The sequence below is a fragment of the Sebastes umbrosus genome, chromosome 5, assembly GCF_015220745.1.
Source record: "Sebastes umbrosus isolate fSebUmb1 chromosome 5, fSebUmb1.pri, whole genome shotgun sequence".
Taxonomy (NCBI): Eukaryota; Metazoa; Chordata; class Actinopteri; order Perciformes; family Sebastidae; genus Sebastes; species Sebastes umbrosus.
This window is the reverse complement of record NC_051273.1, coordinates 32,059,617-32,075,292: the sequence shown is the minus strand read 5'-3', so window position 1 is coordinate 32,075,292 and position 15,676 is coordinate 32,059,617. Positions and strand designations below refer to the sequence as shown.

Here is a 15,676-nt window from a genome sequence, read left to right as displayed (position 1 = left end):
TTTTGTACAAACTGGAATGAGAAATACCTGGTCACATTTCATCAACCTGATCCCAAAAGGTATGGAGCAAATTGGCCTGGTAGTAGTTATGAGGGCTGGTTGTTTGACCCGTGGAACTGACAGGAGGGCATACTCCAGCTGTGAGCTGGCGACTGTTGTAGGATGGCTGTTACAGTATGGGCAGGGCAATACCTGGCCCCCACCACACTGAGTGTCAGCAACACATGCAACCAAAACTGCTCAAGGGACACTATACTGCAGCCCTCGGAGGAATGCACAGTGCAGAATTATGAGCAATGTGCAAATTATCAAGATAAATTTCAGTTACAATACTGTCGTTTCTTGACAGTAAAAGTAAGTTATTATTTCAAGACTGAGAAACATAATGGATGTATTAGGGCAGGGCTATATCAATATTATTAAGAATAATTTTCTCATTTATTTTTTATGTTCTAATATTTTCTTTATTTATGTTCATTGCAACTATCTGTGTTTCACTCATAGACTGTATATAAGAAGTGGACGTAGTCAACGTGCATTTTGGCCGTCGCCATCTTGGTTTTTTTGCAACCAGAAGTGACGTGAAAGGCTGGAGCTAAGTACAACCGAGCGCTGAAAAAGACATTTTTAGGTGACCAAAATGTTACAAATAACTTTCATGAGCTGAAAACACACTGTGAAAGGGTTAAAGTTCAAAGACGAAAACACGGACAACTCCCAGACAACTCCCAGACCTGTCAATTAAAAGGTAGCAACGCCCTAAAGCATCCCCTGCTTTATGGTCTATTTGACTCTAAATGGGACCATAATTCACTAAATGAACATCATGCTGTATTGAAACTAGCGATTGAGATGATAAACTCATGTTTACAATGCTTACTGAGGTAATAAATCAAGTGAGAAGTAGGCTCGTTTTCTCATAGACTCTCTTCTTTTTGTAACCAGAGGAGTCGCCCCCTGCTGGTTATTAGAAATAATGCAAGTTTAAGGCACTTCCGCATTAGCTTCACTTTTCAGACCTAGATTTACTTACAATTTGCCTGGAATTATCAATTTCAACAACGGGATATCAACATTATTTGAAAACATTGGAAGCCAATGATTATTGAATTATTGCCCAACCCTACTCTTGAGATGTGATGTTGAATATGTACTTTCTGGCTGCCTTCTCAAGAGCAGATACTGATATGGGCCTCAAAACATGCTGACAAATTAAATGGATCATGTATATGTATGTGGTATTATTCATTCAGTGATCCCTTCGGCAGTGAATGTTGAAGGAGAAAGCCATATGGAGGTAAGACTTACATTGGCCTAAACGTTACCTCCACACGGATGCCACAGCCAAGGCAGTATATTTGGCCCCCGGGGGATTGATTAGCACACTAGCATTAACATCACATTACAGCAAAGCTGCCGAAAAATCATGTTGCTTGGCAGGGAAAAAAATGTTGTCTCTGGAAGAAACGAGTCACAACAGGAGTCTGTCAATGAACCTCTTGACTTGTGAGACACCACCTGATAAAAAACATTCAGCTGCGTTAACAGTTATAATTTTCTGTGATGAAAAAGAGGTAGATCTCGTGCTAACCTTGCACTCCTCCACACTTCAAATTGCTACTCGGTGGCGTGAGCATCAGATATCAGCAACACTTGCTCAGTTTTTTTTTCTGTTTAGTGCCTTTTCACACATCTAAAAATATCAACAAAATAAATACTCTATATATATCTGCCAAGTTAATTAAGTTATATTTATAGCCTTGGTTTTAAAATAAGTTCCAAGAGTAAAGCAAGCAGTGGGTGTTCATTAGATTTAAGCAGCAGAATGAGGGCAGTGTTATCACGAATGGCTGCTTTGTGCACCATGAAAAATGAGCTTTTTCTTCGACGGTCTCAAGGGAGGAGGCCAGTGACCTTCACAATTTCCCCCCAAAACAGCAGCCGCTACATAGCAGGGGCAACCATGGGGGGGCTGTGAAGGGAGACGCCGGCCCTCGTGAGCACAGGGGGTCTGAGTCAACCTGAGCAGACCACAAGGAAACCCTTCATGAAGCACCCTCCCCTCTCTTATTTACATGTACAAACACATACACACACATGCATCCACACTCAGCCACCCACACACACACAATGGACGCTTACACAGTACTTACTGTAACATGTAAACTATAATTCTACAGCGGTTAATTAAAGGAAAAATGTATGACATAAAATATGTGCTTGTGCCAAGTTACATTAATTAGAGTTTGCACATGTATATTACCAACTTTCCCCCCCCCCCCTCAGTTTCCACTACAGTACATGCAAAGCTGTTTCAACCTTCCCACACTGTTTGTTTGTTCAGCCCCAAAAGGCTTTCCCTGCTGGAAAGAGCGGTGGTACACTGATGTTTACTGTAACCATATTCCATTTCAAACGCATGCAGCTTTTTTGCAGTCAATGCTCTAGTGTGGCTGACCGTCTTGATCTCATCTCCAAACAAAACTGCACAAATTTACCATCTGCAGTATCACATACTCCAACTCCTGTAAGAGCTGCATTGACATCTGACATGATCAACAAATTGTGCCAATGCAGTCTCAATTAGAAAAAGTGTTAAAAGTGATAAAATCAGATTTTTTTCCCTTTCCGTTATAGAACAAACATTCTACTTGAAGTGGACGTAGTCAGCGTGATGTCACCCATTGGTTTGTGGACTGCCGTTTTGAGGCCTCGAGTTTAACATTTTGGACGCCATCTTGGTTTTTTGCAACCAGAAATGACACGAGAGGGTGGAGCTAAGTACAACCGAACGCTGAATTAGACATTTTTAGGCGACCAAAATGTTACTATTGACTTACATTAACTGAAAACACACAGTGAAAGGGTTAAAGCTCTAAGACGAAAACAGGGACAACGCCATGGAAGCGACCTGTCAATCACGCTCTTATGGTTTGTTTGACTCTAAATGGGACCATAATTTACTAAATGAAAATCATGCTGTATTGAAGAAGACTTGAAACTAGCGATTGAGACCATAAACTCATGTTTACCATGTTTACTGAGATAATAAATCAAGTGAGAAGTAGGCTCATTTTCTCATAGACTTCTATCCAATCAGACTTATTTTTGCAACCAGAGGAGTCGCCCCCTGCTGGCTATTAAAAAGAATGCAAGTTTAAGGCACTTCCGCACTAGCTTCACTTTTCAGACCTAGATTTACTTACAATTTGCCTGGAATTATTAATTTCAACAACGGGATATCATCATTATATGAAACCACTGAAAGCCAATGATTATTAAATGATTGCCAAAACCCTACTCCTGAGATGTGATGGTGAATATGTACTTTCTGGCTGCCTTCTGAAGAGCAGATACTGATATGGGCCTTAAGTGAGAAGTAGGGTCATTTTCTCGTTGACTTCTATACAATCAGACTTCTTTTTGCAACCACAGGAGTCGCCCCCTGCTGGCTGTTAGAAAGAATGCAAGTTTAAGGCACTTCCGCATAGGGTAGCAATGGGTACAACGAATGCTAAAAATGTAAATAATGTTCCACCGCTTGGTCTTGACCTGTGTCACTCCTACCCTGTCTGTGAGACTGGTCTGTTTGACCCGAAGCTGGTCACGGTCCATCTGGCTCGGAGAAAGCTGCTCCCTCATGGCCCTGCTCTCCTCCACCTCACTGACCTCAGAGCTGTCACCTGGGATAAGGAAACAGATCATGCATGCAGAAGTGTCAATCTTACCACATTGGGTGTAATGATAACTGATTATCCAGCAAGGCAGATTTATTGTTTGTACTGCTTGTGTTCAGTTTGAATTAAAACTTTTTTATCTACCAGCTGGCTGCTCTGCCAGGTTGCGGGTGATGATCTGGCGGATGCGGGTGGAGACAGGCGTGGGCATGACACCGGACTCCTGTCCATCACCTCGAAGTGTCAGAGACCTCTCTCCTGAGCTGCCATCAGAGTGGAGCAGAGACTCCTCCAGCTTCTACAATCATACCAGTCACCCCAACACATCACATAACACGTGTATTTGTAATTTTGTGTGTTTTTAAGGTCTGTTGTTGTTTATGTTTGTTTCTTTACTGTTTTATGGTCTTATTTTTAATATTTTTTATTCTTGTGAAGCACTTCGTGATCGTTTTCTCTGAAAGGTGCTATACTAAATACACTCTACTTACATAACTGAACAGAAAAGGCCTAACTCATTGAGGTTAGACTATGAGGACAACAGTGGTGGTCCACATTCAAAGTTTACGTAACTAAAGATTCAGAAGTATAAACACTAAAATGTACTTACTCAACAGTAATGATATGCAGAATGGACCCTTTCAGAGATTAATTTATTATATGTGTTATGTTACAGTATTATCATTATTGATTCATTACCATGGGAGTCATTTTTAAAATTTTAGCTACTTTATATAGTTTAGGGTATTTTAATTATAACAGTGTATAATATTTCATGTTTTGTATGAAGGTTTTTGATCTGTAAAGTAACTATAACTTAGAGATCAATGTAGCGTATTAAAAAGTACAATATTTCCCTCTGAAAAGTAGTGTAACACATGTAGTGTGAAATAGCATAAAGTGGATATTCTTAAGTAAAGCACAGGTACCTACAAATTGTACTTATGCACATTACTACAGCAGCACTACTAGTAGCAAATGTACTTAGTTACTTTCAACCACTGGAGAACAAAATATACCGAAATCCTAACTTATCCAATAGGGTAATTTATTTACTTAATACCATTTTAGTACTGTGTTTGTAAATGTTCCTTTCAATAGAGGTAGAAAGTAACTAAATGCATTTTCAAGTCCAAGTACTTATAAGTACAATTTGAGGTACTTGTACTTTACCTGAGTATTTCCATTTCCTGCTACTTTATGCTTTTACTCCATTACATATTATCAACAAATACATTATGATGTATTATTATAAATTAAACTAATCATCAGTATATGAAATAGTTAAAGTTAGCTCTGTCTTAACCAGCTGCAACATTAAAGTGATGCTTACATTATTTAATCAATAATTATATTACAATTACAAAATATATGTTATTCCTGAGATGGTCCATTCGGTATAAAGGGTACTTTTACTTTTGGTACTTTAAGTATATTTTCATGCAAATAATTGTGTTTTTTTTACTCAAGTAAAATGTAGAATGCATAACCCTCTACACTGTTTTATGCTACTTTAGTAGTAGTAGTAATAGCTCAGTTATTCCACCACTCTTTTCACACCAAAACACTGACAATAACCTGATATTTTCAGATGGAATTTCATTCATTCATTCATTCTCACTGTGCAATATCATTTTACACTTGTGCAATTTTGTTAATAGTCTGTTTATTGTCAATACTGTATATACTGCTCCTTTTTTTTTACTTCCTTCTATTTAAATGGTTCATATTTTGTTACACTTTGTTTAGCTCTTTTTTACTGTTAGCTGATGCATCTTGTTTTTTGCACTATCCCCTTTGCTGCTGTACACTGCAAATGTCCCCACTGTGGGACTAATAAAGGAATATCTTATATCTTTTTCAATAGGCCTTTTTCACTTTTTCAAGTTTTTTTTACTTTTCCCAGTAGTTGCTACTTGTATTAATAATAACTGTACCAGTAAACCATGACAGTGTGACAGTGAGACAGCACACACTAAATACCAGGACCCTGAAACCGAAGCAGCATAAATGTTTTTCAGCCATCTTTAATTGTATTTAGCTAGCTACACATCTGCTTTTCCTACGTTGACATTTTAAAGTGTCCTCTGTGGGAAAAAAGCCTGCTGAAGCATGAAAGACGAGTTAACTAACAACAGCTAGGCTAACGTCAGCTAGCTTATAGTCACAGTTATAGTTAGTTACCAACCTGAATCACAGCCTCCAGTCTTGGTGAATGTGCAGCTTGCTCCTGTTCAGAACTCATCGTAAAAGTGACGCAGTTTTAACAACACAATGTTAGCTAGCTAGCTGGTAACGTTTCATTCGTCTTTCTGAGCTGGTACCTGCATACAGAACAAGGCTAGAGGGTTGAAAACAAATCACTGACACAACTTTTTAGACAAGAAACTTTAGGAGCGTCTGCAGGCAAGTCCCAGCCGACGTTGCCATGGCGACCACACGCTTCCGGGCCGTTGCCATAGGAATAGAATGCTGGCTTGTGTGTTTCCATGGCAGGACCGACGCCATGAGCCAGGTTACAGGATTCCAATGGGTTAATGATCATCAGGGCACTATAAAGGAAACGTGAACTGTGTTTCTCTCAGAGGACTTTTACATCTGGTTGACCAGGTAACACAGGAAAAACATTTTATTAATAATTTCCAGTTCCAAACCAGTGAGGTACAACCAACACTAATAATAATATTCACTCAGCAAAGATTTAATGATTCACAAGCACCATTCAATAACACACAAAAAAGGAATTCCGATCTCAAACACATGATACAAAGTATAAATAAACACCTGCTGAGCAGACAAGCAAGGTCCTAAAAACAACCAAGAGAATACCTGAGGATCATGTAACTAACTATTCTAGGGCATAATGACGTCGTGGGATAAACATTTGCATTGTAACATGGGAACATGTCTCTGCGAACTCCTTGACCCTGAGTGAAGTCCCATCAGGAACAAGAGGCCATTATGTTGCATCTATGGGGAAAAGCTCAGGCCACTGGGATGGATCTAGGAAGATGGTGCAGACTCCACTGTAGAACCAAAGTCTTGGCAGGTAGCCCTCCACCTCCCAGGTGTTGGCCGCTCGGTTGTAAACTTCCACTTCCACCCCGTAGTCCCCCTCCATACCTTTCCAATGGCCTCCAGTGACAAACAGCTTCCCATCCAGCGATACCAGACCACCATTCTCATGAAGCATGTGAAGAAGCTGGACCTGGAAAGAGAGGAAAAGTCAACGTACAGCTGAGGGCAAAATATCAGGAGAATGAAAACTGATTCGTTTAGCTTTTTGTCCTGTTGAATTAGCATTGATACAAGGGATTGTATTACTGTATTATGCCTGTAGTCAGCAGTGATATCTGAGCCCACCTTCTGCCACATGTTTGCCTCTGGATCATAAGAGTAGACTTTCTTAGTGTTGTCAGCAACCAGATAAATAGTTCCATCCACACAGACAGTACGAGGAGAGGACAAATACTTAGGGATGAAGGGTGAACATATGCTGATCCAGCTCTCTGTAAAAAAACAAACATGTAAACACACATATGATTGAGAAGAATAAAGAAAAGACAACTATCCATACTGAATTACAAATTATGTTTGGGTTCCTGTAAAGAAATGTAAAGAAAATAGAATGGCACTTCAGTCAATAGCTTTATAATGAGTCAACACAATAAGTGAGATGACAATAAGGTTACACTATTAAATAAATCCTTTAACCACACATTTTGTGGAAAAAAACAACAGCTTTATCATCATCAAGGATTGATCAATAATGATAAACACTCAACTAAATATTTAAAGGGGACCTATTATGCTTATTCTCTGGTTCATACTTGTATTTGGGGTTTCTACTAGAACATATTTACATGCTTTGATGTTCAGAAAACACTTTTTTTTTTTTCATACCGGGTGTGCTGCAGCACGTCTTTTCACCCTCTGTCTGAAACGCTCTGTTTGAGCTCCTGCTCCCCCCACTCTCAAAAAGCCCAGTCTGCTCTGATTGGTCAGCTGGCCTACTGCTGTGGTTGGTCAACTGAACCAAACTCTTTGGACTCCGCTCCAGCTCCACTCTAACTAGCTTTGTTTGAGGGTGTGCCAAACTAGCCGCTAGGCAAAAATGTGTTACTTGGTGACATCACCATGTTACAGAAGAAAAGGCAGGACTTCAAGCAAGGCGTTTCAGACAGTTCAGGAGCAGTGTGTCTGTGGGGGAGAGTAACTCCCTTCAGCGTGGACTTTGGGCTTTGTTACTTTGCAGACCTTTTACATGCACAAAAAACGTAATAACAAACTAAAGGAAAGAGAAAAGCAAAAAAACATGATAGGTTTAAAAGACATGGGGAAAGAGAGCCTAGTGTTGTAGCAAATACTAAGATATGTAGTTGTACAGTATGGCACTTTATCTCTGTAATTGCGTTGAAGGAATTGTACTATGAAGCAATAAATATTTGGTTGAAATACCATAAATAGCAAGTAAAAAAGCAATTAGAAGCTATTGGAAATGGAGCTAAACCAACAGGACTGCATAAATGAATGAAATATTCCAAATGCATTTCCAAAACAGCTTTTTAACTTGTTGTCATTTAATGTTACAAATCTCTTGCCAATAAAGATTTGGGTGAAAAAAAGGCTGACCTCCTCTGAGGCATGAGGTTTGCTTTGATCATCCTTACCTATAACAGGGTTGTAACACTGCATAGCCAAAGCGTTGTACTTCACAGCACACGAGCCAATCACATAGAGCTTCCCATGACACGCTGTGGCGGTGAAGTTAGTCACATATTTTAAGGCGGGGCACGTCAAGGCCCAGGTGTCGTTGTAAGGGTCATAATGCTCAACTTCAACACGGTCTGACGTGGTACCTAAAGGAGGGAAGTGTAAGTAGAAGGAGTGATGAGGTTGAATCATGCTCTCATAAATGTAAACAAATACTTACATTTAAATGCTGTTTAAATGCTGCCTTGTTCCTAGAACCATATTTAAAACTATTAAACCAGCGAGAAGAAATGCAAGCAGATTCTATCTATCACTGTAGAGGTAAGTCATTAAAGGGATAGTTTGGGTGTTTTAAAGTGGGGTTGTATGAGGAACTTATCCATAGTGAGTGTATTACCTACAGTAGATGACGGTCGGTACGCCCCCAGTTTGGAGAAGCAGACAGGAGTTACCGCACGGAAGCAAAGCAATGTACTGCTGTGGACGGGCCGGCAGCAAAACATATTTTAGCCACGAAAGAGAAAGGCCACCTAATAAAAATCAATATCAGTTTAAGTGTACGCTATATTTAGAATATCTTTCTCGGTTTACCTTACCTCAGACAGCTGTGCGGTCTGTTTCCGACGGGGAACTGAAGCCTTATCTATGCTCTTGCCAAAGCAACCAGACTCCATTGAAAAAAACAGTAATTTTACCTTGCAGAACATGGGAGTTGCTGATCTACTGCTGCCTCAATCGGTCAGTTTGTTTGTGTTATTGTATGACTTTGGTTAGTTCGAATTCACCAAAGTCACACAATAGCACAAACTAAGTGATCCAGGCAGTGGTAGACCAGCCAACCCCCCGTGTTCTGCAAGGTAAAATTAAAGGTATTTTCAATGTAGTCTGGTGGCATTGACCAGAGCATAGATGGATACAATGGCTTCATTTCCCCGTCGGACGGCAAGGTAAAGCAGAGAAAATATTCTAAATACAGCGTACACTTAAACTGATATGGATTTCTTTAGGTAAGCCTTTCTTTAAAGGGACTGTTTGTAACTTTCAGAAACGCTTGTTAACAGCGACACCTGTGGCCGTTAAGTCAACGAAAGTCAGCGTCGGGCTCGGGCTTGCTCGCTCTACATAGACATGAACGAGCATCGCTCAAAAACAGTGAGGCGACACACGTCAGCTAAAACCACAATATCACTCTATATTTCACCTTCTTGGCAGTAATGTTAGCTGACCAGACGAAGGTCTCTCCATGAATCACTGCTGATCCTAGTGTTGGCTTTTCCTGCTTCAGCCTTTGGGGCTGAAGCAGGAAGAGAAACTCCGGATGCCGGAGGGAGACACCGGCAACCGGTCGGAGACGATAATGTAACTCGCTGCGGAGCCCCGTCACTTCACAAGACACGGAAAACCTCTGTTGGTCCGGAGGAGCTGCAGCATTTATTTCTGCACAAAAGTCCACTGTACATTCACTAGATATTCTCAGAGCTAAACTAACTATTCTGCAGTATGGAGTGTGCGCGCATGCACGTGTAGAGGTGGAGCGAGACAGCGAGGACGCACGCGGTGTGTGAGTGAAGGCAAGCAGGCATTTATACGTGTAAGAAGTTACAAACAGTCCCTTTAAGGGGGCCTTAAGGGGTCTAAAATAAGTTTTGCTGCCGGCCCCGTCCGCAGCAGTACATTGCTTTGCTCCCATGTTGGTACTCCTGTCTGTTTTTCCAAACTGGGGGCGTGCCGACCGCCATCTAATGTAGATAATACATTGACTATGGATAAGTACCTCATCCAACCCCACTTCAGAACACCCAAACTGTGCCTTTAAGGGCGGATGAGCTATTTGGGTTTGCCAAAGTTTTCCATTGCACTGCAGGTTTAAGGCACCACATGCAGGACTGTATTTATTTTCTCACCTCCAATGACGTAAATCTCCCCGTTGAGCGTTGCCGACGTGTGGTTAGTCCGAGGCCGGAGCATGGGTGCCACAGTAACCCACCTCCCCTCTCGTGTGATGTACTTCCAGGTCTCTGTGGTCGACCAGGTGTTGGTATTCGAACCTCGCGAGCCACCTTGTCAGACAGACAAAAACACTTTGTTTTACATTCCTTACAAGAGAAGTGAGTTATGGGCAGAACCGTTTATCATTACTTCTTCTCCTTTTGCACCACTGTGTTGCATGCACTTTAACCCACCTGTGACATACACATCATTGTTCAAGGAGACCAGGGCGTAACCCCACTTGTTCGGGTTGGGGAAATTAGGGAGCTCGTGCCACTGTTCTGCAGAGAAAAAGAAAAGGGAGTTAAAACTGGGGTAGGCAGTATATTTTTGGCATCATTGGGCAAAAAATCCATGAAAACTTTTCAGCATATTGTAATTCAAATCTAGTCCGTGACAGGAGACTTTGGCCAATCACAAGTCATTTCAGAGAGAGAGCGTTCCTATTTGCTGTTCTAGAAATACAGATACAGTATGTGTTCTTGTCCCTTCAGATAGTGAAAGCCTGATTCAATGGCAGAACATCCTGCAGGCAAAAGTTGCTATTACAGCATTAGCAACAGCTGCCCACACTACAAACTGCCCAAAGAAAGGAAGACAGAAAATATCGGCGAAGCGTTTCAAAGATGGAGAGAAAATGTTTCTAATAGTTTAGCCTTCTGCCGTTCAACCCCCCAGAACTCTTACCCTAGCCCCAAAAACCACAACACAGACATCACAATGGTACAACTGTACATTCACTAGATATTCTCAGAGCTAAACTAACTCTTCTGCATTGTCGAGTGAGCGCACGTTCACGTCTTGAGGTGGAGCGAGAGCGCGTGGTGTGAGTGAAGGCAAGCAGGCAGAGGAGCAGAGACTTCAGCCACACGCGAGCGCGCATATGCGAGCGCCCATGTGTCCCGACCCGGTACATTTATATGCTTAAAAAGTTACAAACTCCCTTTAAGACAAAAATTCAGATTTTTATTTTCATGAATAACTGTATTTATTATAATATAAATAAACATTGGTCCCTGATACTGTTGGCTTAAAGGTGTTTAGTCAGTTTCACTACAATTGACACTTTTATTAACCAATAAGTGCGGCTGGGCAGATGAGAAAGTGTGAGAAAGAGAGTTACAGGAGTGAAAAGTGTATTTCATTCTTTATTTATTTCTTCATTTGTTACCTCAATGCAGAAAATGAGGAAGGGCGCCAACCGACATTTGTTTTTTAAATTATTATTATTTTTTATTTTTTTTAGAAGGCAACCAGCGCCCCCCAGATGGTGGCGCAGTAGTCGATCGCCCTCTATGACATATGCCTTAAGCCGGCCCTGGCTACAGCAGTACCTCGGGGCAAGCATCATTTACTCTCCATCTCTCTAATAGTTTAGCCTTCTGTGGGAGCTCACCGCTCTGGCGCAGCTGTGATGCAGCTGTGACGGCTACGGTTAGAAGAAGACTAAACTATTAGAAACATTTTCTCTCCATCTCTGGAACGCTTCGCCAATATTGTAGCTTGCTAGAGCCTCGAATCACAGTATGTCATCTCAAAGGGCTTTACAGGCCCTCAAGTTTGCAAAGAAAACAGGACGGGAATTCTCCTAGAATTGCCACTATATATCGGCATCGGGATCACAATCATGCTCGGGGTGATGTTTAAACTGAATGACTAGTACTCATACAGATTACTGTACAAAGCGTTAGGACAGAGAAGGGAGAGCTGTGGGATGAGGGCTGTATTTTCAAATTTTGGCTTTTTTTTTTTTACTTGTCCAGAAAACTGCCTACCCCGGGGCCACTTGAATTACAATATTATATAAATGTTTTCACAAATACAGTATGCAAATGAAACTGTATACCAGTGAAACTGGGCAAAAACGCATACAAGTCCTCAAGGACCATTTAAATGATAGTTAAGTCAAAGTTAGGTCAAGAAAGAAAGTTTAAATGTAACTTTTCTGGCAGATCCCTCAACATTGTGGCTGGAGTTGTCCAGAAATCTTAGGGGTGAGATGCAACAATCTTTTCGCTAACACACCATATGAAAAACACAGCAGGGACATCTTCTTCCAGCTCTGCTCAATAACACGCTCATTTGAGGAACCGAGAAGATGGTCCAACTTTGTCACATTCAGACCTCGTTCCCGCCGAGCCGTTTTTCTGTCAACACTACATTTAACGACCTACGACACATCTGCCAAACTGTTTCAAGGAGTCCGACAGATATTTCACAACAAATTTCTGTTGTGAAACGGATCCTGAACTTAAACAAACTTGACATTTTGATATGTGCAAAAAAAGCAATGTTTGTACTTGTCTTTGTGTTGTAGAAGGCACAGTTCCTGGGCAGCAGCCTCGGGTCTCTGTCCTCTTCATCGGAGTCGTCGTCATCGTCTGAGTCGTCCAGTGATCGACCACCCATTACCAACAGCACCTCTTGCAGGTTTGGTTGTGGGCTCAGAGAGTTGAGTCTGTCCGTGTATTCTGGTGCCAAATCCATCTTCTAGAAAAGTAAAAGTCATGATTGTTTTTTGGAAATCCACTCAGATTGTGCAAACAAAAGATAAGAGCGAAAAGAAGGAGGAAGTGTAAACTCACTAACCTCTCTGTGAATTTTTTCCACGGCCTCTCTGCAGCTGGGGGAGGCCTGCACCAGACTGTCCTTCAGCAGGGTGTCAGCCAGGTAGTCCAGGCTGAGGAGAGGGAGACGGGACAAGGTGAGGAGTTCAGTGAGGTGGCAGAGCCGAGACTCATTGTGGTGCCTGACCCATATCAGGATGGCTTCCACACGGGTGCACTCTGTCCGGATTTGTAGTCCTTCGTCGGACAGGCAGGCGACCAGCCTGTCCTTTCCCAGCAGGAGAAACTCCTCACCTTGTTGCACGGCCTCAAAGTTCTCCAAGAGGAAGGCCCATGCTTTGGCCATCACCTCAGGGCAGCCATGGATTGCCCCAAACTCCAAGATTCCCAGGCAGTTGGTCGCATCGATCTGGTGCTGAAGGTATCGGCTGCACACGGCCCTCACTGTCTGGAACTGCAGCTTGCTGGAGGTGCAGATCAGCCCCTCCACGTTGCTCTGGTTGATGGTCAGTTTGCCCGTGTAGGCAAAGTCCAGCAAGTAGCCGAGTATATCAGGATCGACATCATGAAGCTCCACGCGCGCAGCTATGCTCTCCACAAAGTCCCCCGAGAACATGCTGTGGAAGTATGTGCTGCAGAGGGCCAGCACGCCGCGGTGACAGGGGAAGTCCCGACCGCCTGCGCTCAGCGTTACATCCACCAGTTTGGGGTGAGAGCAGAAGGAGCGCAAGCCCTCCAGAATGCTCTGAGGATGGGAGGCCAGGCAGTAGTCCAGGTCATCCACATTGCGCACCATGGTCAACTTCAGTAGGTCAAATCGTCTTTCAGCAGGGACGGTCAAAAAACGAGTTGACAGCTTACCTGCAAGTGGAGAAAAAAATGCATAAATATGCAGAAGAAATCATGTCTAATTATTCTTCACAAATTATCAGCAATAATGTCATCATGGAGTACAAAATCTTATTCCAAAACTATTTTTAATTTTGCAGGCCTGATTAACAGGATTTTTAAGTAACTGCATCATATAGAGAAACTGCATCTTCACCTGTAGATTGTAGGTGGTCTACAGGAATAGTTTGTCATTTATTACTTACAAATAGGGGTTTATGATAGGACTGGGAGATATGGAGAAAATCAAATATCACAATAATTTTGACCAAATACCTCGATTGTTGATAAATAATCATCAGTAATGTGGATATAATGACTAAGTGGGCAATATAAAAGCAAATAATAGAACAGCTAGAATAGTTTGGTAAGATTAGAAAGTCACATCACTTTACTGTAATGCAGCCTTTAAAGGTCCCATATTGTAAGAGAGTGAGATTGTCATGTCTGTTATAGTATAAAGCAGGTTTAAGTGCTATATAAATACTGTGAAAGTATTGAAATGTCCAATATACGGAGAAATACACACAGCCCATATTCAGAAATTGTGCGTTTGAAACAAGCCGTCAGGATTTCTGTCCATTTGTGATGTCACAAATATACAATATTTAGACCATTACATGGTTTTAAACGTAAACATTCTTAATGTTTCCAAGTTAATTTACGGTTGCAGTGGATGTAAATGACATCAGCTGACAGGAAGTAAACATGGACCCAAACTGTTGCCGAGCAACGCAATTCCGTTGAAATGAGCTAAAACGGAGCGTTTCAGACAGAGGATAAATACAAGCATATTCAGGCAGACAGTATGAGGAAAATATATATTTTTTTTAGCATTATAGCATGTAAACATGTTCTAGTAGAAACACAAAATACTAGTATGAACCTGACAATGAGCATGATATGGGGCTTTTAAAACCAGGAAAAGACATTTATGAGACACTTTATGCCATATTACGATATTACAAAATCCAAAATCTAAGATGATACCTAGTCTCATATCACGATATTGATATGATATCGATATATTGCCCAGCCCTAGTGTATGATAAAATATTTTTCTTTGATTTTACAATGCATGATAAAATAACTTGTTTTTGTACAATGGTGCAGATACCAAAGGCCTAAAAGGGAATTGAAGAGAAATTTTGAGTCTTAAGTTTAGAACTTAGTTAGAAAACAGTTTTCCCCTATGACCTTTCTGATTTGAGCAGAAAACACATGTTGTTCCTTAACTGTCTTCTTAAGTATGGCATCACTGTGTTGTTACAAGGACAACAAAGTACTTTTGGCTCATGATTAGTATGATATACTGTAATAATATGACTCTAATCTCCCCTGGGGCCAACAACACATTACATTTCCTGTCATGAAAATATTACAAAATGAAATAAGTAAACCAACAACAAACTCACCACAGAAGCAGAGAATGGAAATAATGGCTCATCCTTCCAGTAAAAAAAGCTGTTTTGTAGCTGAGAGGCCGGTTAGATCAACATGGAGCGGGCAGCATGGCAAAAAGCGTTTGCCAAGTCATTGGGACGGGCTGCTTGTCTTTCAGTTATTTTTAGGCCTGACAGTGCTGAAGTCAGATTCCAACAACAAGCATGGTCCCCACAGCTGCTGTTACAGGCACATAGTATTCTCAACAGGCCTGCGAACTTGCAAAGGAGATGAAATTACGTAGCACTGACTTTTTTGTATGTTACAACAATTCATTAATCATACCACTATGTTAGACAAAGTGCTGTTTGTCTAAATAAGTGTTAAGAAATAAGAGGTTTGATTAAAAATGCCTATATGTAATATGTAATGTTAGTGAAGTCTACAATAACTTAACAA

At 41.3% G+C, this 15,676-nt stretch overlaps 2 protein-coding genes across 3 annotated transcripts in view; both read right to left on the bottom strand.

Annotated features, from left to right (window-relative positions):
• crocc2 (ciliary rootlet coiled-coil, rootletin family member 2) overlaps nt 1–6,156 on the bottom strand; it is a 46,139-nt gene extending 39,983 nt beyond the window's left edge. Inside the window, 3 exon segments of the mRNA XM_037770276.1 lie at nt 3,568–3,683; nt 3,822–3,975; nt 5,866–6,156. Coding sequence (XP_037626204.1) covers nt 3,568–3,683; nt 3,822–3,975; nt 5,866–5,922 — 327 coding nt within the window. The 5' untranslated portion in view covers nt 5,923–6,156.
• Nucleotides 6,157–6,357: 201 nt separating this feature from the next.
• On the bottom strand, nt 6,358–15,618 carry klhl30 (kelch-like family member 30). 2 transcript variants are annotated; one of them, XM_037770296.1, is made up of 8 exons: nt 15,250–15,618; nt 12,969–13,807; nt 12,680–12,869; nt 10,574–10,660; nt 10,295–10,450; nt 8,348–8,536; nt 7,041–7,186; nt 6,358–6,885 (listed from the first exon to the last, which is right to left on the bottom strand). In XM_037770296.1, exons 2-8 carry the CDS (start codon nt 13,740–13,742, stop codon nt 6,637–6,639), a joined length of 1,791 nt encoding a protein of 596 aa, XP_037626224.1. In that variant the 5' UTR covers nt 13,743–13,807; nt 15,250–15,618; the 3' UTR covers nt 6,358–6,636. The 2 variants fall into 2 exon arrangements, with proteins under 2 accessions (XP_037626224.1, XP_037626225.1); XM_037770297.1 differs by lacking the exon at nt 8,348–8,536.
• Nucleotides 15,619–15,676: the final 58 nt, after the last annotated feature.

Coding starts and splice junctions, on each gene's coding strand:
- klhl30 (XM_037770296.1), bottom strand. CDS start 13,742: ATGGTGCGCAATGTGGATGACCTGGACTACTGCCTGGCCTCCCATCCT. Junction 10,661..12,679: donor CTTCTACAACACAAAGACAA/GTACAAACATTG, acceptor TTTTCTCTGCAG/AACAGTGGCACGAGCTCCCT. Junction 6,886..7,040: donor AGGCAAACATGTGGCAGAAG/GTGGGCTCAGAT, acceptor CTCTCTTTCCAG/GTCCAGCTTCTTCACATGCT.